The 24,380-nt window shown below is 53.3% G+C and overlaps 1 protein-coding gene across 3 annotated transcripts in view; it reads right to left on the bottom strand.

The window, feature by feature from the left end:
- Positions 1-1,114: 1,114 nt before the first annotated feature.
- The window catches only part of LIMK2 (LIM domain kinase 2), a 54,579-nt gene continuing 31,313 nt past the window's right edge, over positions 1,115-24,380 (bottom strand). For 2 of the 3 annotated variants that reach the window (XM_081252512.1, XM_081252513.1), the window contains 14 exons: positions 16,398-16,533; positions 15,748-15,857; positions 14,997-15,185; positions 13,705-13,810; positions 13,203-13,399; positions 12,013-12,199; positions 11,106-11,192; positions 10,328-10,459; positions 10,027-10,083; positions 7,849-7,914; positions 6,746-6,920; positions 5,963-6,018; positions 4,742-4,899; positions 1,115-2,915 (listed from right to left, as the gene is read on the bottom strand). In XM_081252512.1, coding sequence (XP_081108638.1) covers positions 2,771-2,915; positions 4,742-4,899; positions 5,963-6,018; positions 6,746-6,920; positions 7,849-7,914; positions 10,027-10,083; positions 10,328-10,459; positions 11,106-11,192; positions 12,013-12,199; positions 13,203-13,399; positions 13,705-13,810; positions 14,997-15,185; positions 15,748-15,857; positions 16,398-16,533 — 1,801 coding nt within the window. In that variant the 3' untranslated portion in view covers positions 1,115-2,770. The remainder of the gene's footprint in view (positions 2,916-4,741; positions 4,900-5,962; positions 6,019-6,745; positions 6,921-7,848; positions 7,915-10,026; positions 10,084-10,327; positions 10,460-11,105; positions 11,193-12,012; positions 12,200-13,202; positions 13,400-13,704; positions 13,811-14,996; positions 15,186-15,747; positions 15,858-16,397; positions 16,534-24,380) is intronic. The other variant, XM_081252514.1, reaches the window with a different exon arrangement.

The following is a 24,380-nucleotide window of genomic DNA, read 5'->3' as shown; positions in this document are numbered from 1 at the left end:
GGGAAGTTTTTGGTTACCTTGTCAACACCTGCACGGCAAGCTCTGGCTCTCTGTCCTTCACTCGGGCCCTGCATCTAGGAGGCGGCAGCAGCTGGATGGTTGGGAACTGCAGCCTCTGTGTTTGGGCGTCACCATCAGGAGCTTTTCAGGTCGAAGCTGCAGGAAAGAGGGTGTGTGGCATCCCAAAGGAGGCTGGTCACCGCAAATCCTCTCCCCGTCAGCATTCTTTCCGAGGTGGAGATAGTTAAAACGAACATCCAGGCAGCCCCTGGCAGGGGCTGGAGACGGGGTGGTGGGTGGTGGTGCTGTAGCAGCCGAAGGAGGGATAGGTGTGCAGATGGGGAAAGAGTCTCCGGGCTCCCAGGAGCAGCTCTGGGCTGTGGAAGGTCCCTGTGGGGGTGACTCCTCGGGCTCCAGAAGAAGCTACCAACGGGAGTTCATTGGGCTTTTTAGCAGGGATTTAGCAGTAGGTTCTCAGCCTCTCGGAACACTTAGGGTGACCTCTGCCCATACCCAGACACTGCTCTATATTTCTAGAAGCAAGGGGCACCCTAGAGCATCAGTTTTTCCAGGAACCAGATCCTGCCCTTCAGTTGGAGTCCAGCTTTTGGAGAAATCACCTTTGGGTAATGTGGATGCCTAGTGTGCCCGGGATCCTACAAGCCAGATCGCAACATCTTGCCCAGCCGTCACCCTCCACGACAGACCCCATGTGCAGAAGCGAGAAACAGGTCTCCCCTTGAGCACTTGCAGGGAAACACCAGTGGTGGGGGTGACTTGCATGCATTTCTTCCCTTAATGAAGGTGGCACCCAGCCCTGCAGAGAGGACTCCAGGATAGCCTGGCTATGGGAGCACACAGATTTCAGAGGGCAGCGGCATATGGCCCTGAAGGGATGACTTAGCCAGGAGGTGAGAGTCAGACCTGCTGCAAGGCCGGGGCTGCCTCAGGTGGGTCGTGCATGTTCTCTGGAGCAGGCTGGTGTCTGTGTAAGGAGGGGAATCAGAGGTGGGGGGCACGAGAAGTCCCCGCCGTGGGGTCAAAGTGGCCAGCACACCCTCCACGTGCATCTCCCTGAACCAGGCCGCAAGTCACTTTCTCACTCTCAGCATCGTCGGTTATGTTAACTCCTTAATTTATTTGGTCTGCTCGATGGCCCCACTTGGGCCCACCCCCCCACACACTTGTGGGGACCACTGAGGCACCACCAGCCAAACAATGCTGGCCTTCCTGCTGCCGGGAGCCCAGGGCTCAACCCTACAGCGAACCTGCACACTCCACACTTAAGTATGGTCTAGACAGCAAGGAAACTCTGGCCAGAGGTGACATCTAGTCCCACAACTCATCAGGTCTATGTACAGCATTTCACATAACACCCCACAGATATAACAAGATAGTCTGAACAGCAACCGTTCTCCTGCATCACTCCCACCCGCCTCCTCCCCCCACCCCCAATATAACCACCATTGCAGTAAGATCCCAAACCCACTCCTAATCTGTTAAATATGGGGCAAGGTCACACTTATGGGGAGGCAAATCTACCTGTGTTCAAGACCCCCACCCCAGCTCTGGAAGCCAGGATAGAGGGTGTCCCCTGGGCTTTTCAGCACCCACAGCTGTGAGCTGTGGCTCAGGAGGTTGGGGCCAGGAGCTCATGGGCTGGGCCAGCCAACATAGGAGGTAGAAGCCAGAGAGCCCGGCTCGGGGAGATGTCCCCCCCAGCACCTCCGCTCTGGGACTCTGCCACCACCTCTTGCCACCCAAGCTGCTGCCTGGATCAGGCACAGTGAGGGGTGAGCATCGGCTGCCACAAGGACAGGGCCGGGAGACTGCTGAGATTCCCAGCACCCCGCCCCATACTCTGGGCCTGCGACCAGCCACACTGTCCTCCAGAACCCACCTAGCAAAATCCCAGGCTCCTGAGGTGCCCACCAGCGTGTGAGTGACAGCAGCCAGGATACTAGAGCTTTCTAGTGGGCAGGGCCTCTTTCCTTCCAGCCCCAGCCTCTTCCTGCACTTGTGGCTGCCTGCTTGTGGGAGGCAGAAAGGAAGTTCCCAGCCAGTCTCCAGCAGCTCAGTTTGAGAACACGGGGGGAAGCTCCCCCTCAAGCTGATGTGGCCCCTGGGCCCGGGAGGTGAACAGAAACCAGCCCTTCCCCTGACTCCTGGCCGGACCCACTACAAACCGACTAAGGGACCCTTCAAAACCTACTCCCTTGACCCTGCCCAGGGGAGGGCGGGATGTGGCGTGGAAGGGGGTAGCACCGCTGTCACTTCACATCCTTGGATGGCCGCTCACTCCGCCACGCTCCCATGAGAAGTCCTTCTGCACCAGCTGGACCAGAGGCTTCAGAGCCCACAGGCAGGTGCACCTGGGATCCTGCCCAGCAGGTCCAGGTTGCAATGATTAGTGTAAGCAAGAGCCTCCCGGAATCCACTGCCAGGGAGTTCCCGCGTGGTCATGAGTAACAGATTCCTCCTGGCACGGGGACCAGGCGTTTTTTTTGGTTTGTTAGTTTGTTTTCTTCTTCACAGCTTTCAGGCGAGTGTTGGATTTACAGACAGTAACCAGGCCCCAGAGCCTGTGGAGGTGGCTTCCCCGGTGCTGCACCCGCTCGCCTCCTGGGGAGGTAGTAGGGATGGCCGGTTCTGCTTCTAAACAAGCTGCCAATCCACAGGAAGCACGGAAGGCCCTGCCCACAGCAGGGATGGGGCGCAGAGGGGGCAGTGCTGGCTGTGGAACGCCCCCCCGCAGGGGGCTGGGCCGGGGCTAGGGGGGCGAGTCCCGGGTCAGGCCATATTGCACGGTCACAGTGTGGTCCAGCTCCTCCAGCTCTGCAGGCAGCGGGATGCCCAGGTCCCCAAGGTACAGGGAGAGGGCCTCAAAGGAGTCCTCCAGTTTGGAGAATGCTGGTCTAGAAAGAAAAGGAGTTGGAGACAGGTGAGATACGGGGGTGGTGGCGGGGGGAGAGAAAGGGTGGCATAGAAGGCACCCAGGCCTGCGGCTCCACTGCTTCCTGGGTGTCTGACCTTGGGCAAGCTCCTTAACCTTGGTGTACCTCTGTGAGAAACAGGGGTCGTGTAACTGCGTAGGATGTTGCTGTAAAGGTGAGAGATAATAACACTGGGAGAAGGCTGGTCTGGCAGCTCAGAAAAAGCAAGTCCAGGAGAAAAAAAGACCATCCCAAGTCTTGGAGAAAACGCAACCATCACAGGTGGGACTGGACTAAGTACCCTTTTAAAGATCCTTTCCAGTCCTCAGACTGTTTCCACATCAATGGATCTGCCCCGGGAGGGGCACTTCATAGACTCTGGTAGCCCTTCCCAAGGAGTAAAGCGAACTCCCAGCTCCTAGTGCCCTGGAGACAGCTCAGCTGCCCTGAAACCCGACACCTCAGGCTTACTCTCCCACCTCCTCCTTGATTCTGCTTAGATATCTTGTCACCTTCTTGGCAAGGCCTACTCTATCACCGTGTTAAAAATTATAACTTGCACCCTAAACAATCCTCTTTCCTCGGCTTGACCCCTTTTTCCATAGCATCTGTCATTTCCTCATATGCAACACAGTTTGTCATATCTATTGTTTATCACTTCCCCTTGTTAGAATGTGAGTCCCCGGAGGGCAGGCCCCTTGGTTTTGTTCACTGCAGCATCCCAGAGCTTATGAGCACAGCGTCTGGCACGTGGTAGGCACTCAGTAATATTGTCTGAATTAAAGACAGACATTTAGAATGACTGAGAAGGGATATTAGCAAACGAATATTGTGTGGCTTAACATTTTCTCCTCATCCTCTTGTTCTGGTGTGACTGAAGGATTTTGGTCCTTTGGTCCATGAAGGAACAAGATTCAGAGCCTCCCACCAGCAAATCCCAAGTCTAAAGTGGACCTTCGGAAATCATTTAAAAATAAAGGTTATGTACCAACTGGTTATCTTGCGGGGGGGATGGAGCTGGGGAGTGGGGAGTGCTGAGGGGCACACTGCTCAGGAGATTATAGAAAACGTATACTTCCTGTCCTATATATTTTGGTAATGTTTGAATTTGTTTTTTAAAAGAAACATAATTTTTGATAGCAGAAGCACAAAGGTTCTAGTTTTCTAATGCATGAACTTAAAAAGACTCAGAATAACTTTGGTAATAATGAAAGCTATAACCTGAGAAGAATAAAGGTAATTTTAAAAGATTTCTTTAAAGGAAGAAAATGGCTAAACGCATAAAGATGCTCACAGTAGTAACACCTATTGTAAGGAGAAACTGGAAAAACCTGAACATCTACATTATGTATATTATGTGTTCATAGTCTCCTAGTGAATTTCACAGTCAACAAAAATGATAATCTGGAATACTGGGTAGTGACAAAATGCAGAGCAAAATGTAAAACTTTTCTCTATTTGACATTATAAATGTACAAAACATATGTATTTGGACATGGACGTGGGAATATGGAAACATGGAGACACTTAGGCTGTTAGCATGGTGTAGGTTTGGGTGAATTTCCTGCTGTTAAAAGTTTCTTTTAACAGCTGTCTCTGGGTTATATCCAGGTCACTTGCTATGATACCCTCGTCTCCCGTCCCCTTGACTGGCATGTCAGGGTTGTCAGGCGGCTTTGGTGGTCGACAGCCATCCTTGAACTCAAGGCTTTTGCCACCCCAGTTCCTGGGAAGGGCTTGGGGATGGCTGAAGGCAGGGGCGAGCATCCCAGGACCATGCGGGTTGGGGGACAGGAGCGGATACCAACCTGCTCTCGGGCTCCAGTCTACAGCAGATGGCGGCCAGGGGGAAGAAGGCTGGGGGGCAGTCCGTGGGGACAAACTTCTCCCAGAAGAGCTTCACGTTGAGGCCGAAGTCCAGTGTTCGGGGCAGGCAATCAGGATCTGCATACACCTGCCCGATGATCTGCAGGTGGGAAGACAGTGGTCAGGAATGGGCTGCTGACGTGCAGCCGCATGGCAGGGGAGGGCCATGCTGGTGTGTGGACAGGACAGGAAGGATGGTCAGAAGAGGGAGGTAAAAACCGAGCTTGGAGGGCTCCACCTCCCCCGTTTCTCCAAATCTTGCTAATCCAGACTTGTCTCTCGACTGAGAGTGTGGTTACTGAGGAGGGTTTGGAAGAGGTCTCACTGCAGCAGAAGCACAATATTCCCAACTGGCCTCTGGAAGGGCAGCTTCTACACACCCGACCCTGCCCTGCTCTGTCCCCTTCTGTCTGTGTCCCCTGTCAGAGTTTAGGCCCTGAGAAGGTTGGCGCTGGGTCTGATTCAAGTCTGAAACCCTTTGGCGCCAGACCAGTGCTTTGTACATAGTAGGTGCTCAAGTGATCTCTGTTAGAGAACAATATTTTTAAAAACCTTCCTTCATTATTCCAACCGTCCCTCTTATCTCCTCTACCACATCTCACTCCGTAGGAAGCACAGAAGCCTTTGAATGTACGTACTCGACTCAGTGCTTCAAGACAGACTGAGCTAAGCTCCTGAAGGCAGGACTCTTTCCGTGACTCACTCTGCACCCCACAGAGCCCAGTGATGTGCCACACGGGCTAGCGCTTCCTGGAGTGGCTGCTTCTCCTTGTTGGGCTGAGGGTGGGGGAAGCACGAGTGCCTGGGGAAGGTGGCACAGAGGGAAAGGCTACATCTGGCCCAAGAGCTAGAAGGACAACCTCCTGCCCTTCCTGGTGAAGTTTCGTGTCCCGCCCACCCCCTTACTGGCCGTGTGACCAAGAGCAAGCCACTGCCCCTTTCTGAGCCTCAGCTTCCTCACCTGAATAAGCCCGGCCCAATCCTTCTCACGGCACCAGTGAGACTCGAAGGTGTCAACAGATCTGTGATAAACTACACAAGCCTCCACTGGTGCTGATTTTATGGCAGCTACTCATCTTAGGAGGAGGAGGAGCCCCGGTTCTGACCAGGGGCCGAGCTGCTGGGCCTGCTGCCTCAGGCCCAGCCTCCGTGCCGGAGCTCACCTCACAGAGGACGATCCCAAAAGAGAAGACATCCACGGTCTCGTCGTAGCTCTTTCCTTGGGGAACACAGGAGAGCAGGCTATTAGGTTTAGTCCCTTCTCTGCTCTGCACTGAGTCTAGAGCCAGGTCAGGCTACAGCCAAGAAACAGGGTTAGAATAGGTTCTGTGGGGATGCCCCAAGGCTGCCCTGGATAGACATCATCTGAAAATCGCCTTTCCTCAGTCCTGGGTGGGCTGCCTTGGAGAGATCTTGAGAAACAACACTGCCCAGGATGAAACTGCATTGGATAGTGAAAGAGAATTGGACCAGGGTTCATATGGACCCTGACATTGCCTGCTGTGTGCTCCTGGGAAGATTCCTGAACCTCTCTGGGCTGCAGACTCCAGAAAGGGTGTATCAGACCATTTCTGAGGCCTCACAGCCCTGTGCCGTTCAAGAATCCCAGTGAGCATCTCTGGCTGGTTTGAGCATTATCCACAAGGCGGCGCCACACTTCAGTTCTCAGCACAGAGAGAGAAGAAAAGGCAATAAACAGCCTGAGCTCTCAGCTACCCTTGGGGCACAAAAGCCACAGTCAGACCTCAGCGTGGGCCCAGGATGCGCCACTGGCCAGCTCGCAGGCCTGAGCTCAGGGAGGGAGGAGTTTATGAGGTCCAGCCTGGCAGGGGATAAAAACCATCTAGCCCTCAGCTCTGGGTACCTGGCCTTACACTTCACAGGCCTCCCCTGAAGCCCCCAGGAGAGATGCGGCCCCGCCTCCCCTCTGGGGCCTCAGGACTCACCATTCAGCATCTCAGGGGCCATCCAGTAGGGGTTTCCCACCACCGTGTAGCGTTTCTTGCGGTCACTCTTGCGCAAGGTACGCTTCTTGGTGGTGGCCTTCTCCACTGGGGGCTTCTTCCTCTCCTCGACTATAAGCCGTGACAGCCCAAAGTCGGCCACCACCACGGTCTTGTCCTGGGAGGACAAGGGCCAGGTTAGCACTTGGTGGGGACATTCTCAAAAGCAGCCACTGGGAAGGGGAGAAAAGGAGTGTAGCAAAGGGGTGTCTTAGCGAACGGGGCTTGGCGTTTGTTTTTTCACTGTCTGCTCTCTGCACAGAGCAGGCTCCCCAGGCCTGGGGGTGTTCTCAGCAGAGGCGCTGGAGCCTGGAGGGGTAAGGTTCTGGGACCCAGAGAGTGGAACTCAGAGGCAGGACAGAGGATTTCTTTTGTTTTGTGTTTTTCTCATCCTGCCTTGTTCCCAGAAAGACCCTGGCTAGAACCAGGATAAGACAGAAAAAGACAAGGTGGAGGCATTCAGTGGGGGGACGTAGGGGAGATAAGCTCTTCAAACAGCTACAAGGCAGTCATGTGGAAAAGGGATTAAGACTGTTTGGTGTAAGTCCAGAGGGCACAGCCAGGGCCAGTAAGTGGACACCCAGGAAGCCACACTGGAAGTCAACAGGAGTAGTAACATTGTAACAGCCAAAGCTGACCAGCAAGGGGGACGGAGGCTGGCCCCAAACCAGTCACTGTGAATTTACTAGCTCTGTGGCCTCGGGCTGAGGCTTTAGGTGCCAAGGCTGTAAAACAGGGTCATCAGTGAATTGCTTTCACCATCACAGGGCAAAACCAGGAAAAGCGACAGGGCTCTCTGTACAGTTAAGGAACTTCTCAAGTCCCTTCTAACCAAAGGATTTCAAAGCTGCTACTGGGAGGAGGTGGGATTCGTCTGCATGTGTTAGGAAGCCCGTGGAAGACAGAGGAGGGCATTGGAGACAGCAGGAGGGGCAAGATAGGAGCCCTAGGTGATACCTCTGGTCTAAAGCAATAGGAGACAGTCTCCCTGGTGACAAGAAGGCCAGGAGGACTGCCCTGGGGAGGCCCAGAGTGGTGGGACATACCAGCTTGATGAGGCAGTTGTGCGAGTTCAGATCCCGGTGGATGATACACATGGAATGCAAATAGGCCTGGAACAGAAGTATGAGCTGAGGCCAATGGGCAGTTTAATCAACCAGATGGTGACTCTGAAACTGGGGGCCACAGAACCTGCTCTTCTCCCAGGTCATCCCCACCCAGCTTCAGAACCAACCCGGACTCCAGAGCCCTCCTGCTGTCACTCCCTTGTCCCAACGCCAACAGAAAGCCAAAGGCCGCCGGGGCTTCCCCTCTCCCTGACACCATCTCCTGCCCATCCTCTGTTCACTGACCCAACCCAGTGGATGCTCTCTCCTCAAGTCTCCGACTCCCCTGGGCCCTGGCCCTTGCAAGACTCCATCCCCTCTACCCACTTTACTTAGATGCCCCACCTGGGTGCATTGCTCCTGCCCCCTCACACCCCCACCCTCACCCCAGTCTCTGGCTTCAGCCACTCTGGATCCTTCCTGCTGTGAAAGGGCAAGTGGCCTCCTCCTGGTCCAGCTGGCTCTGTGCTCCCGACATCCCCCTCCCCTGAGACTCAGCACCCTCCCTGCTCCCTGTGGTCTAGTGGTGAGGAATCGGTGCTCTCACTTTGACCTCTCCCTCTTCCTATCCAAACGTTTCCAAGCTGGTCTCTACTTGCTATTTCCCCCCTCCAGGCCTCCGCCTCTGGCTCTTGTCACCCTGGAGCCACTTCCTTTTCCTTCCCTTCTCCAGCAAGAGTGGAAGGAGCCACCCCCCAGCCCCCTGCAGCCCCCACAGCACTGCTTCCAGCCCCTGGGCTCCTGGAGCTGCTCACAGGCCCAGGGAGCTCTTCCTGACCTGCCTGCCACCCCTCCTCCAAGGCTGCCCATGCCTCTCCTGAGACACCTGCCCTCGAGACTCCTGTCTATTCCTTCCGGCCTCCTCAATGTCAAAAGCTACCTTCTCTTCACTGCTCACCCCCACGAACCACCAGCACATCAGCCTCAGCAGATGCCTAGCCTATCCTAGCTCTTCCCAAACCCGTTTCCCGACCATGACTCCCGCCGCCCCCCCCCCCGCCCCCGGCAGTCTGGTAAACGACACCACTGTTCTTCTAGGCACCTCAAGGTGCCCCGGGCCCACCTCCCCCCACCCCTGCTCCCTCACTACCAACCAGTCTCCATTCTGACTCCACCCTGCCTCCCAGTCTCCTGGTCCCACAGCCCCACTGTAATTCAGAAACCTGAAAGGTTTCATGACTCCCGACCCAGGTCTCCCTGCCCTGAGTTCTCCCAACTCCCTGCCAACCTACTGACCACACCAGAGTCACCTTCAAAACAGCACAGCTCTGGTCACGAAATGTTCTTGCTTAAAAATCTTGTATGTGTGTCTTTTTGGCTTCCTAAATAAAGTCCGGACTCCTTAGCTTAAACGCAGGGATTTTAATGTCCCCCCTGTCTAATACCGTCTTCATGGACCCCACATGGAACAGCAGCCATTAAAATCTCGGGTTTGGGGGGTCAGACCAACTGACCCAAGCTCCTAGCTCCATCCCTGTGTAGCTCAGCTTCTCATCTGGAACCAGGGCTGTCATGAGGGGTGCTAGTCCCTCAGCTCAGTGCCCAGCTTGGAGAAAGCACTCGGCAGTTGTCACTGTCCCCATCGCTGTGACTGGCACCATTCTTTCCCAGTGAAACAGACTATTTCCTCCTCTCTCCTCCCAGCTCTTTGCTGCTCTCATCACCCCAACCTTGGGGCCTCTCTGCCAAGAGGAACTTTCATGCAATTCTGACCCGTCCTTCAGGGCTCAACTAGAACACAATTCCCGCTTCTCTGAATTCCTGGGCAGTGAGGTTCTCTGCTTTCTCCAAGGGCCCTCAGCACCTGGACGCCCCTGTGACAGCAGGGCCAGGCCGTCTCGTGCTAGTTTGCTTCTCCAGTTCGCCTTGCCCATACCCTGTTTGCTCTTGAAGACTGGGAATTCTTTGAGAGTAGAGTTGTAAGCTGAGAACAGCCAGCTGTGGGCAATTTTCACTGGCACAGAGAGAAGCTTGATAAACAGGTGAAGGACCCAGCCCATGCAGGCTGCCCAGGACAGGGTCTCTGCCTTTCAGTGCCTGCCCGCCATTCCTGCACCTCTCCTGACCCCCCAATCCCAATACCCCTGCTCCGCTGGCAGGGCTGTTGGCAGGACTCACCATTCCAGAGGCGATGCCTTTGGCAAAGCTGACCTTCTGCTGCCAGGGGAACGGGTCCTACAGGATGGAGGAATGCCCATCAGAGGCTTCTGGGCCCTGTCCCACTTGTGGTCCGGGCCCCATGGGTCAACACGATCTGCTAGCAAACCCTCCCTGCCTGTGTCCAGCCCCACCCAGCACAGCCCTTTGTAGGCAAAGCAGTGGGCCTCTCTGGCCATCACGGTTCCAGAGTAGTGGTGACACAGGTGTCCCACAGACAACCCACCAAGGCTCTCGGGAACTCTGGGGGTGGTACGCTCACCACGCTGCGCAGAAAGTCCTTCAGCGTGCCCCCCTCGATGTACTCCGTCAGCAGGTTCAGCTTCTTGTCCTTGTACAGCACGCCGATGAACTTGAGCACGTTGGGGTGGTCCAGGCTGCGCATCACCTTCACCTGCAGGAGGGGAGGCCAAGGAGGGGGGGTGGTTTCTTTCTCACCCCTTCCCTCCAGGGAGTCAGCTTGACAAATGTGACCTGCATCTCCCACCTCCTATCTCATGTGCTGTGGAAGAAGGCCCCAGGTGGATGGGGATGGCCTCCCAGGCCTCACCCCTGGGACCCTTCCTTTCTAGGAGCTGCATCAGGGGAACTGGAGTAGGAGGACCCAAGGCCTGGAGGGCAGCACCCAGTGGAGCAATGGAGAGAGGTGGGAGAACCGTGTCAACACTCAAGGTGCCAGGCTCCCTCGGCACGGCGTTCAGGTGGGGTCACAGCATCGAGCTGCACTGAACTGGTCTGTGTTCATGTCCATCACCCCACACTCCACGAGCTCCTCTGAACCACATCTCGCTGTACCCAGCTCATGCTGTCTTTAGTGTTTGTTGCACAAATAATGATGCTGTAATTTAGAGGGGGCAGGCACGTTCCTCTAAATGATTTTTTCTGCCTTAAGAAAGTGACTCTAAACTGTTTCCTCTTGAAATCTTTTTTTTTTTTTTTTTTTTTGGTGCCAAAAGCCGGGATTGAAATCATTATTTAGTAACAACTTCCATCTTCCAACACTGACATCAAACTCCTAACCCCCACACTCCCCGTCTTACCTCAGTCAGGAAAGTCTTCTGTGTCTCCTCGTCACACCGAATCAACTCCTTCATGACCATCACTTTGCCAGTGGCTTTGTGTGTCACCTAAAAGGAGGGTGACTGTTACTGGTGCAGAGACCAGAGGTGGTTCTGGGGAACTGTGTGAAAATCGATGTAACTGGCCCTCCCATCCCCTGGAGGACACACTGAAGTAACTGGATCAAACTGACAGAGCTCATGTGTAGAACACACAGCACGGGCCCCGGGGGACTAAGAGGGGAGCACACCCTCCTCCCTAGAGAGCTGGGCATGCACAGAGGAGAAGCAAGAATCCAGAAAAGGGACATGAGGGAGGAGGCGGCGGGGGTGCGCTGCTGCCAAGCCAAGCAGGGTCTCTGGTCACCTGACACAGAAGCGTGTCCCCTAGGGGAAAAGGAGTCTGGGGGCAGGAGGGTCAGTGCCACAGACATGCACCAGGGAGCTGGGTGGGTCGGGAGTGAGCTCTCCAGCCCCACTGCCCCGAAGGCTGAGACACATGGCTTACCTGACCCCCCCTCCCAGCTCTCAGCAGAGGAGGAGGAGAGAAAGAGAGGTTAGTCCCCAAGACTGTTCAGCAGGGAGGCAGGAGCCACTCCCAGCATCGAGGCCTCTGGGCACCTAAAGACACCCACTGACTGGAGGCGGGAGGGCCACGGGAGAGCTCGTCCCCACCCGGGGCTCCAGGTCCACCAAGCTCACTTCAGCAGCAATGCTGCCCTTTGGTGGCCTGGGAGGGCAGGGGTGCGGCCCTCACACCATCACCTGCAGCCAGGAGTGAGGTCTGGTATCCTGCAGGGCATCAGGGAGGCCATGTGATGAGAAATCCCCAAAAGAAGGTGAGAGGGCTGGGGGGCAGAGAGGTGGTACAGCTGCCACCAGTGCTCACCTTGATTGCCTGCCCAAAGAAGCCCTTTCCCAGGACCTCCCCGTGGATCAGGTCACACGGCCGGAAGATCTGCTGCGAGTAGCTGCTGGAACAGCGGAGGGATTCTGAGCGGCTGATGTCACGGCTGAGCAGGAGGGGCTCCTTTGGGGAGCTGGGGCCAGGGGACTTGGAGATGCTGTTACTGCGCCTGATGATGAGGAAGGATGAGGGTAGGGACAGGGCAGTCCTCAGAGACCCGCCAGGAAAGCCTAGAAGCAGGAACCTCAGGTCCGCCCTGTCTGTTCCAATGTCTGTAGTTAGGGTGCTGTGATGGGGGAGGGGACTCTAACATCAGACAGATGTGTCATCTAGGGGCTGCAGACATCTGCAGCCCATTTAAGCATGGTAAAATCACACTCAAAGTGGGAACCCTGAGTATCTCTCACCTGGAACGATGGACTAGACTCTACTAGCTGACAGCACTGTTGATGGAAATCCACCGCCTTCCGTGCCTGCCTGATTTAAGCCCTGACTGGCTTAGAGCGACAGCCTAGTACCACCCCAAACAAGCAAATGGGATTTCGGATATTTTGCACATCTTTGTAGTACCTCTCTGCATTTCCCGAATTTTAAAATAATAAGTGTGTATGATTTTTAGAGCAATAAAGCCACTATGTTTATGACATTTTTTTTTTTTTTGGCCATGCCTCGCAGCTTGTGGGATCTTAGTTCACCAATGAGGGATTGAACCCGGGCCCTCAGCAGTGAAAGCTCGGAGTCCTAACCGCTGGACCGCCAGGAAATTCCCTGTCCCTACTTGAAAACCTAAAACAACTTTAATTCACCTCTTGCTTTCTAGTTTTCAACGTCTTTACACTTATTAACCCTATCTGTGCCCCTTCTCCAGCCTCTGAGCCCCACGCTTCCCCCACAGGCCATGCTATCCTCTGGGGTCCAGCACTGCTGCCTCCTGTCCAGCTCAGTTCAGTGGACAGAGCCTGACCCTCTGGTTTCTAGGGAAACCTGGCAGACAGCTGGGTCCCGGCTATGAACTGTGATCCCTGGGGCGGGGGAACTGGGTCAGCACAATCCTCATAGCCCGTCCCTGGCCAGCTGGTTCCCTTCCTAACTCTGCTGGCCTCTGAGAGCCGGCTCCACGTCGTCCGAGGGCCGGGCATGGGACAGCGCAGAGCCGGGGCGGGAAGTGGCACCTCAGGGAGCGTCTCCTCAGTGTCCCTTCCAGATTCTCCTTGGTGTCCAGGGGGCTGAGGGTGTCCGAGTGTCTGGCATTCTTCATGTGGGGAGAGAGCCGTGCATCCAGCCGCAGCTGGTCCAGGCGCTGGGAGACGGGGTCATGTTCAATCAAGAGCTGAAGCGTCTGGCTCGTCTGGCTAATTGCATCTTCTACCTGTGGCCAAGAGCAGTGTAAGGTTGGCTCCACAGGCTGTCCCATTGCAGGCCACCCACCGTCAGTCCAGATGACCCAAGCCCAGTGTGGCCTCCAGCTGCCACTAGCCACACAGTGCCCTCTGATAGTCTGGCAGGCCATCCCTGCTGCTCTGGTAACGTGCCAGGCTGACAGAGGAGGTCACTAGTGGTCACAGGCTCACTGGCAAGACAAAGAGATAGACTGGGGGTGGGAAAAGGTAAAGGCCATGGCCTGATCTCCTGGAGGGTCTTTTCCGTGTCCCACCCCCATAGGACACACTGTACCTCTTCCACTCGGAGTGTGCGGACGGGGGTCCCATTGATCTCCAGGATGCGGTCCCCAGGGTGGATGGCATTGCGGTTGTTGGGACTGATGTGCATCCGGTTGACCCTGGGCCAGACAAGAGTTGAGGCGGGGTGAAGGCATCTTTAAAAAGTGTCTGACCAATTTCTCTTGTGCAGAGAGGGCTCATCAGGCTCCAGGCCCCTACTGGCCCCCAAGGCCCAGGCCACTCACAGGGAAAGGCCACACCTTTCACAGGGTGCCCTGTCTCGGTAAAGGGCACCCCCACTCACCCAGAGGCCTAAGCCAGAAACTTGGACAGCACCCTCCCCATGTGGGGTTCCCTCACTGCCCCCCAACCCTCACCATCCTGAAGAATCCTCCATCACCACAGTGACCAACATCCCTTGCCTGGATCTTGCCTCCGCCTCCTAACTGGTCTCTGCACCTCTAGGCCTGCTGCTCTCCCGTCCCACTTCCACGGCAGCCATCCTTCTAAAATGGTCACCTGGTTGTGTCACCTAGTTGTTTAAATCCCTCAATAGACCTGCTGAAGTCGTCATAATTCAGGCCCTCCATGACTTAACAGACCCCCTCTGGCTACTCCCAACCACCCAATCTACCCCAGACACAGCCACAGACTCCCACCTCAGCCCTGAACACAGTTCTAGGCTTAGAGCAGACTTCACCTCACTCCCCCAACCCCAGGACCTCCCCCCTCTGCTGTGAGCACCCAGTGCCCAGCACACAGTAAGTGCACAGTCACCGTCTGCAGGGTTGGCAGCCACAGTGCCTCATTACTGTTATTAGGCAGACAGACTCTTCCCCCATCTGGTCGCTGGCCTGGACCTAGGATGGAGTCTTAACCTCTTTCTCCTCCTTCCTCCATTCACTCACTCAACCAACGAAACAATAATCCATGCACACCCACTATGTGCCAGGCACTGTTCCAGGCCCTGGACACGCAGCATTGAATAAGACTAAGTTCCAGAAGGAACTCGTGAGGAGGACACATGATAAACAAACATAACCAAGCCAGATAATTTCAAAGAGCAAACATGATCTGAAACTTGACACGTGAAAGGTGAGCGATTCTGGCGTTAAGTATCCGGTGGGGAGGAGCCTAGGCAGGGAGAACAGTCAGTGCCAAGGCCCAGGCGCGGTGACAGCACAGTGAGCCCAGGAGGAAGAGACGAGATGAAGATGTGGGGAGCTCTGCTAAGACTCTGGGGTTCCGATCCCCTCAAGGCCCATCTGTGGGCTCTGCTCAAGAACCCCTGCCCCAGACACTCACTCTTTTACTTGCACGGTGGTGGCGTAGTTGGAGCAGGCACTCTCCACGGACACAGAGAAGCCCCGCCTGCCCTCGGTGGTGGCCGGCATGGAGATGTGTGTGACGGAATAGGGCAGCTGGTCCTGGACAGACTCTGTGGAGAGCCTCTCAAACATGGGTGCCAGCACCACCTCGTTGTGGCACTTCCCACTGCGGGAGGAGCAGAAAGGGGGCTGAGAACCTGCAGCCCCACCTGGAAGCCCCCACGTGGCTTCAAGTAACAGTATCCATAGCCCCATGTTCACTGCCCTTGCCTGATTCCAGCTGGCAAGAATAAGCAGCCTGGGTTCTCTGGGGTGGGCTGGGACTGGGGGAGAGACGGCCTGGGCTCTCTTCACTCTGCCTCTGCCTCAAGTTAAGAACTGGGCCTCAGACTGACTTTTTTTATCGACAGAGGCAGTTGGACTGTGTGAGTTCTAAGGGGTCTTTGCCTTTAATGTTCTGGAATCCTTCTCCGAGAGCGCCCTCCCAGGCACTCTCTTCCTCTGGGAGGATTGCAGAGCAGTGTGGTTATTCTCCCAGTAGGTAAGGACAGAGGGCAGAGACGTTACTCATCTTGCTCACAGCTTTCAGACCTGGTTAAGAGCATTGTTGTGATAGGAATCCAGCATGCTGATACCCCTGTAATCTTTCTGCCCAACTCACAGTGCCACTTGTCCCTCTCTCTTGGCCACTCTTGTAGGGAAGGATGGACACGGGGCCATCATCTTACCAGTAGAGGGTGGCGTGCTGCACCAGGGCGTATGCATCCCCATCCTCAATGATCACCTTGCAGCTCATACAGGCAAAGCACTCTGGGTGGTACTTGAACTCCCCAGCTACCTGTGAGTAGGTGGGGAAAAGGGTAGACACACATGGGGAGGAAGTGAGTTGTCACTGCTGTTGAAGTGAAGGTAGGGGTGGGTGAAGGACCTCCCATCAAGGATCTACAGACCCCAGTCATAATCTACCTTGGCACTCCCCTCCCTCACGCTTCCAGAGAAAGGGTCAGATGGGTGCCTCCCTGTCATTTCTGAGATTGCAAAAAACTCTTTCGGTCTCAGCCATGAGAACAGGTTCCCAGAAGTAATCATCCCCACTAGAAAGGCTCATGCTCTCCTTTAAGGCCCTCATGCCATCGTACTGTGTCTCCTCCCTGCCTGCCTACCCACCCACCCCAACACTGGACTGTTAAGTCTTTGAGGGAAGGACCTTACCTGGCACTTAATGGGTACTAAAAAAAAATCTGTTAAATGACTGAATAAATAAAGGTAGAGGCCTCAGCTGATGGGAAGACCAGAAGATGAATGGCCACGGGGAACTGGAGGTACTGACAATGGACTCTGATGACCAAGAGGGGCAGAGATGGAGGAATTCACGCACCATGACAGGCCCCGTCATCAGCAGAGAGCATCCATGGCAGAACTCCCCAAACTTCCCCCAGTAGTCCTTGTGGCAGTAAAGCTTCCCATCCTTCTCGTAGTACCAGTTGGTGAGGGAATCCTGGCATTCAGAACATCTGAAAGGCAAGATGAGAACAGAAACTCTCCCAGATCCTTGGAACTACGCTACACGGGCCGCCCCTGGCTCCCAGGTGTAAGAACAAAATGGAGGGACCTCTTTGATCCAGAGCCAGGACAAGGGAATGTTACAGTTTGCTGCTATCTTCCCAACAGAAGCCAGTCTGAGTGAACAGGACCCCAGAAACCAGCTCTGTATGACCTGCCTCCGCTGGGGGACCTCAACCTTTATGGGTCTTGAAGCCCTTGGAGAATCTGATAAGAGCCAATAAGCCTCTCCTGGAAAAATGTGCATAGGAGGAAAATGTGCATAGAATTTAGGTATGGGGTACATGTGTATCAAGGGTTGAAGCCTACTCACGGCCCCTGTTAAGAACCTCTGGTCTAGACAGCTATCTCGACGAATCAAAGAAGCTCAAAAACCCACCCATTACCAACAGCATCACTGATGTAGCATTCTTTTTTTAATTAAAAAAATCTTTTTAATTGACGTATAATTGATTTACAATGTTGTGCCAATCTCTGCAGTATAGCAAAGTGACTCAGTTATACACATATAGACATTTTTTAAAAAAACATTCTTTTCCATAATGGTTTGTCACGGGATATTGAATATAGTTGCCTGTGCTATGCAGTAGGACCTTGTTGTTTATCCATCCTATATATAACAGTTTTATCATGTAGCATGCTTGAGAAAAATATGTTAAGCATAAAGAAACAGTCAGGCAAATCCAGAAAGGGGAGGTCATTCTATAAGGCAACTGCTCTTTACTCTTCCAAAAAGTTAAGGCCCAGGGATTAAAAAAGCCTAGAGACACAGAAACCAAATGCGATACCTAAACCTTGTATTTGAATCTGGACGGAAAAAGAAAACAGACGAGAGTGACATTTTTGGAACAATAGAGGAAATCTGAATTTGGACTATACATTAGATTATACTGTAAAATTACTGTCAATTTTCTTAGATGTGATAATGATACTTTGGCTATATAGAAGAATTTGTAGAAGAAAAAATAGTAAAGTAATAATTAAGGGGAAGCTTCAACTGACTTTTAAATATTAAGTAAAAAATAAGTAAATAAAACAGTGTGTGTGTGTGTGTGTGTACAAAGTGGCTTAAAGTTAGCAAATGATGAACCTAGGTGACGGATACATGAGTGTTCTTTGAACTATTCTTTCAACTTTTCTATATATTTGAGAATTTTCAAAATAAAATATTGGGGGAAAAAACCAAAACCCCATTGGCACTGTGTAATACATGCATGTTAGCCCCAGGCCTCCTTTTTGCTCCAGTCACCGTGACGCTCCACCTTCGGTCAGGCTGGGGGGTGTTCTTGGGCCATGTCTGTACAGACATGCTCATCCTCACGTCTGATCCTGGCGCCCAGTGCTAAGAGCCCCTCGGCCTGACAAGCCCATCCCACCTCTTTCTTCCTAGTTAACAGACTCTCTGTTCTTGTCGTCAAAGCTTCACACCACCCACACTGGCCACATCCTTGCTTTCTGAGAGGCAGGATGGAGCTGCCTCTTGGTTTGAATCCTGACCCTGCTGCTTACTAGTTATGTCATCTTGGGCAAGTGACTTCACTTCTCTGACCCAGCTTCCTTATCTGTAAAATAGACTGCTGCGAAAATAAAATAATCTGTATTAAAGTGTAGACAGTTTGGGACTTCCCTGGAGGTTCAGGGGTTGGGGCTCCGTGCTTCCACTGCAGGGGGCATGGGTTCAATTCCCGGCGGGGAACTAGGATCCCGCAAGCTGCGCGGCGGGGCCAAAAATTAAATAAATAAATAAATAGATAAAGTATACACAGTTTCTATAAAAGGTCTAGTGCAGTAGGAACTCAGTAAGTGTTCACTGCTGTTAAAGATGATGATGATAATGGAAGCTCACATTATCGGCCCCTTACTGCCATCAGCTGGGTGGCTTTTGGACAACTTCTCTCAGTAGCTTTTCCTCATTGACAAAACGTGACTCACAGCATCTATTACAAAGACCCACTATGAAGACTAAATAAGTTAATGCAAGAGGAAAGCCTTTTACAAACTGTGAAGGGCAAGGCAAATGTATTATTATAGTAACTTGGGAGTAAATTGGCAAGCACTGCAGATAGAAAAGATAGATATACAAGGTTCCCTACTCTGCTTTCCAAGAGCTTTATAATGAGTTGGGGAAGAGAAATTCTAATCAAAACTTGATTAACAATGCAGGGTGAGAGGCCACGATGGGGGCTTCTGCCACCAGCCATTCCCACCTTTAGCATTTCCTACTTGTCCTTTGGATGCTGAACTTCAGGGTCCTGAGAGCTGGGTCTGGTGTGAAGAGTAAGAATATGAAGTGCCCAGAAGGGCTCAGTGAGGACCACAAATTATAGGAGGTAGAGGAGAAGACCCTGTCCTGGGCTTGCAGCTCCAACTCCTCTCAACATAAAAGGCATGCTGGGGGACTTCCCTGGTGGCGCAGTGGTTAAGAATCCACCTGCCAATGCCGGGGACACGGATTTGATCCCTGGCCTGGAAAGATCCCACATGCCGCGGAGCAACTAAGCCCGTGCGCCACAACTACTGAGCCTGCACTCTAGAGCCCGCGTGCCGCAACTACTGAAGCCCGCGCACTGCAACAAGTAGCCCCCCCACTCGCCACAACTAGAGAAAGCCCATGCGCAGCAACGGAGACCCAACGCAGCCAAAAAAAAAAAGGCACACTGGATAAGCTCTGAATTGGGAGGAGAGACTACATGCCCTTTCCCTCTCTGGGCTCAGTTTCCCCACCTGTAAAATGAGGGGATTAGACTTTTCCCTAGATGATCGAAGGTTCAAGTCTCAGCACCACTTTCCCCCTAAGTGACCTAGGCCAGCTGCTTTACTCCTCATTTGTGAAATGGCAACATCACCACCTACTTTCGGGGTAACAGTGAGGATTAAACTAGGTTCTGGACGGCTGTGAGGTGCCTCACACGGGGCCAGCACCAGAAGCAGGGGTTTCCTTCCTGCTGCCACCTGCTGATGTAAAGTTTCTGGGTATCTGCTTTCCTCCTTCACTGGATAGGAACAGTGTCCCACTTACTCCCAGTAGGCTCAGCACCTTGCAAAGGGCTGGCAGAGTAAGCCCTTAGCAAATGTTTCCAAAGTGAAAACGGTGGGAGTGGCAAGAACCAGCAGTCCAGGTGGGAGCACAAGAGTTCCAAGGCTCACGGTCACCAGGCCCTACCCCTCTCCTGTATGCAGGGGAGAAAAGCTGATGCAGACGAATTTGCACCCAACTGCAGGCCTGGGCCCTGTCACACCCTCGCAATGGTATGTGTGCCGCGGGGCACAGGAGCACCAAACACGTCCTTCTCTCCATTGCCAATATCCTGCTTTTGTTTGCTGCAAGTAGCCCTGGCCAGGCCCAGGAGAGGAGGCAGGGAGAGAAGCGAGTGCAGGCACGCAGGAGACAGCCACGCCAGCCTCCTGGGAAGAACACCTGGCCAGAGAGCAACACCATCGATGCACATATCTGTGTCAAGGAATGCCTTTGACGGGCACAGCCAGCTGCATGGCCAAAGTCAGTCACCACAGGTGTCTCTGAAGAACAGGAAGGTGAACAGCTGATAGGAGGACTGGTTGTGGGTCCCCATGCTGCTTTGTCACAGAACACAAGTGGTTCCAGGCCACCGGGGAAGTTGCCAGGGTAGACTTAGAGTCCTAGCTTAGACATTAACAGCAGCTATGGTGACCTGTTACAGGAATGCTAACCATACTCTGGGTGCTGTTATGAGGTGCCTTACATGATCTCTAACCCTGACCACACCCTGCAAGGTGATAGGATTATCCCTGTTTCACAGACTAGGAGACTGAAAAGCAGGGTCAAGTCACTTCTGCAAAGTTGCCCAGTACACACATGACGGAGCTGGGATCTGAACCAATGTGCACTTGCACCTGACGATGCAGCACGTGCACTAAGCTGGGCCTCGGGGTTTGCATCTTTGAAAACACGGAGGCTGGAGCCTTGAGAGCTCGCGTTCCTTCTAGTGTTAACACCTGCTGACACTCCTCCTTAAGCCAAAAGGACCCAACAGTTAAATGGCACAGCGACTCTCCTCCTCCGCTGAGTCCCCAGCAGGCTGGTCCCCAGCAGACTCTGCCTTTTAAGAAAAGAATCCAAAACACACTCTGGGAAAGTAAGGTGCGACTCAAAAGAATCCCACCTCAGGTTCTCAGGGGCTACAGCCACAATATGCTCTCCCCAAAGCCAAGGCTTTTTCCCAGCTTTCAATTTTTTAAAGTTTCAAGTGAAAGTTAACATCTGTCCTGGCTGCAGGCCAGAGGGCATCCATCTCAGAGGTGGTGGGGTTGATGGTGGAGCCCAGACCTGGGGTGGAGGCATCAGCCACCACACTCTCCCAGTCAGTGAGTGGAGCTGAAACCCTCCAGTCCACACGCCTTGACAACCTCCAGAACTTTTCCCGAGCACTACGGAGAGCCTGGGTGGGTACAAAGTGGACCAAACCCTGATGGTCAGTTCAGTGGGCAGCTCAGATCCAAGCTGAGGCCTTTTGAGTCAGCAGGGAACACACCGGTTAAAAAAAATAATATTTAAGAGTCTCACAAATAACTTTTTTCAAGATCTGGGTCCATATTCCTTCTTTGCCATTTACTATCTGTGTCACATAAAGTCAGTTACTTCATGACTCTTGAGCCTCAGTGTCCTCATTTGCACACCGGTGATGATGAGAATTAAATGCCTAGAGATGATGAGAAACAAATGCCTAGCACGAGCCTGGCCCACAGCTGGTGCCCACAAAGAGTTCACTTTCCCACCTCCGTCTTTAATTTGACAACACCAAGGGCAAAAGGAGACAGACCCCTTGCCCTGCAATGCCCAAGCAATACGGACATGTTTCTTGGCCCAGAACCAAACAGATTTCTGGAAATAGAGACGGTCCCAAAATGAATTATTCATCTAGCCCATTAGAAATCAATTGATTATAATCAATTCCTACCAATTAGGAAATAGTTACTGTGCATCTAGGGTGTGCAAGACCAAATAGGCAAGGTGCTGGGAGAAGCCAAGTGAGATAAGACAGAGGCCTGGCTCTCAGTCACATGCAAATTCTCCAGACCAAATGTTTACAGGTAAAATTTCAACCTTATGTGGTAAAAGCAGCACACAGCCACAATTACAGTGGATTTACACAGGTTAAAGAACAAGCCCTCCCATGTCCTGGTTGAGGGCCTGGTTGGATGCTCATCCTTAGCCTCTGAATGAGCAGGAAACTGTTGGGAAGAAGCTTCTTCCAGCCCCTGCCTCTGAGCTGTGACTGGAGTGGATGGGAGAGCGGGCAGGCCTCTGCCCCTGCCTGAAAGTCACCACTGGGGATGCTACGCCTCCCCCAGGCCCAGGGGCTGCGGAGAGAACAGGGGCCTAGAGACTCCGGTCCATCAGAGCCCAGCGTTCTACCACCACAGACCCCTTTATTACTCCTCCTTCCTGCAGACCCTGTAGACTGAAACAGGCTGTCAATTAAGCTGTAATTATTATGGATATGTTGATATCCTGTTTGAAAAAATTAACCAAACACATAATGAGCCTCTGATCAGCAAGAAATAAGTGCTGCCAGAGTGCATTGATTCAGTTCCAATCAAAAGCCAGGAAGGCTGTAATAGTTTCAAGCAATTTGTGCCGTCGTGCTGCAGTTAAGGGTAGAGCCTCCGGTATTTGGAAATAATGGAAAAGAGCTTGTGTGTCTCTGAGGAGGTACATAGGTTGCGGATCTGGGAACCATTCACCTCATCCAAGTCCTTCATTTTTCAGATGAGGAGAAAAAGAGTCCCAAGGTGGCTGCCAAATGTTACTGCTAAGCTGGGCTGGGTTAAGAATAGTTTCTCCCTTTAAACATGGGTTGCTTTAGAATACAAAGATGCACTTGTTTTCTTTAAGAGACAATGTGTAAACCAAACCCATTAAATCAATGTTGGGCATTAAACGGAAAAGCTATAAAAAGAAAAAACCTTTAAAGATGTCAGACAAAAGTCACTCCTTAATTTACCTCTTTTGTAAATTCCAATTTGAGGTGTTTTCTTACTTGGGAGGACACTTGTAACTGAATCTCACCCCCCAAGCTGGTGGCACTGGCAGCGGAAGACAGTGCCCTCTGCTGAGTGCGACCTGCCAGGCAGGGGTGCTGGGGGCACAGAAATCACATCTTTCATCCCCAGCTCCCTCTTCCCTCCCCTGCGCACTGTCACACCAGATCATGTCCCCGTGGAATCTGGTTGCGTCACTCTCCTTGCAACCAGAGCCCCAGAACTCCTGTGTGTTCAAGGCCTGGGGTCAAGGACTTTGTTCCATGAATCTGGCAAGGGTCGTGTTCAGGAGCCCAGGAAGTCCAGTCCCTATGCTCTGCAGAGGAGGAAACTGAGGCCCAGGGAGGCATCAGAGGGCTGCCATGAGGGCATCCTGTAGTAAAGGAGAGGGCTGATGGCAGAAGCATCTTTCTGACCAGGCAGGGACAGTGGTGATTGATGAGACTGCTACCTGGGAGAGTGGAGGGTCTGGGTGGTCCCTCCTGTGGGGCACAGAGCCCCGTGTGTGGCTAGCTCTTCAGAAGTGGCTTCAGGAATGTGGCCTCCCATTTGGGGGAGGGGGCAGCAGAGAGGGTCTATGGCCAGTCAGTCAGTCGTCCCCCCCGCACCACTCCAGCTGGTCAAACAGAGTTGGGGGGAGGACTGTCAGGTTGCCCAGAGGGGCTGGGGCAGAAAAAGATAAAGGACAGGCAGACCTGGGTGGTTTCAGTGGCCTGGCCCTCAGAGGTCCAGGATGAGAGTTCATTATCTGTTCTAGCTCCTCAGAAGTTGTGTCTTGTCCCTGGAGATTAAAAGGGGCACATGTTCCTGCTTCTAAGGGAACAACCCCTCCCCCAAGCTGCCTATCCAGGATTAAGAGTAAGAGGGATTAATGAGGCCCTGGCTTAACCCAGTGGCTACTTCAAACACTTGGCATCTTGATTCCACATGGTACAACTCAAGATCAATTCCCACTGGCTCTGCAGAGGAGAATCTCTGCCATCCCTTCATATGCCAGGCACACTACGGGGACCCTTTTTCTGCTCTCTCTCTGCTTCAAGAGGAAAGCAAACCTGAGAACGATCCTGTGGGGGATACGTGCAGGGGGAGGTGCAGCCTCCTGAGGATGAGAGAAGAAACTCAGGAAGACAGATGAGGCAGGCCAGAGAGACCCCACAAGTTAACTGTGTTGAAACCAGTTGCCACATCTGTAAAATGGGGATACAAAACGTCTTGAGGCTGTTGAGAGATCAAAGGATAAAGTGCATAGCAGGATGCCTGGAAGAGTCAGCCCTGAGGACCAGTTCCCTCCCCCCTCCCTCAAATCCAGGGGTTTCCCACCACTCTACCAGGGTCCAGTAATTCCCAGAAACCGCATGGTGTTCTGCTTTTCTGCCCAGGGCACAGCCACCTGACTACGTATCCCAGCAGCGAGTTAGGGGCAAGGGACTGGGTTGGGGAAGCCAGACGGAGAAGTCAACCAGGACCACGGGTGAGGGGGAGGCAGACCTTGGAACAACAGGCTGCTCCCAAAGAATGAAAACAAGCCCCACCCCAGCCAGGAATGGCTCCATTCTGGAGGGACCCAGAGGGCCAGAACCCCCCTGGGGAGTTTCTGTTGAGGGGGGGTAGGGCAGAGAGCAGAGAAAGGCAGGTCAGAGGTAGAGAGGAAGTTTCCACATCTCCCTCTGAAAAGCCCCACAGCAGCTCAGGCCTGGGGACCTGGCAGGCATGGGGGCCAGCCCCACAGCTCAGGATACTCCAAAGCCAGCTGCCCCAGTCTCACTTGCCCAGGCCT

Source organism: Mesoplodon bidens (assembly GCF_964165515.1).
Source record: "Mesoplodon bidens genome assembly, chromosome: 13".
NCBI classification, from domain to species: Eukaryota; Metazoa; Chordata; class Mammalia; order Artiodactyla; family Ziphiidae; genus Mesoplodon; species Mesoplodon bidens.
Note: the sequence above shows the minus strand (reverse complement) of the source record. Positions and strands in the feature narration are given on the sequence as shown.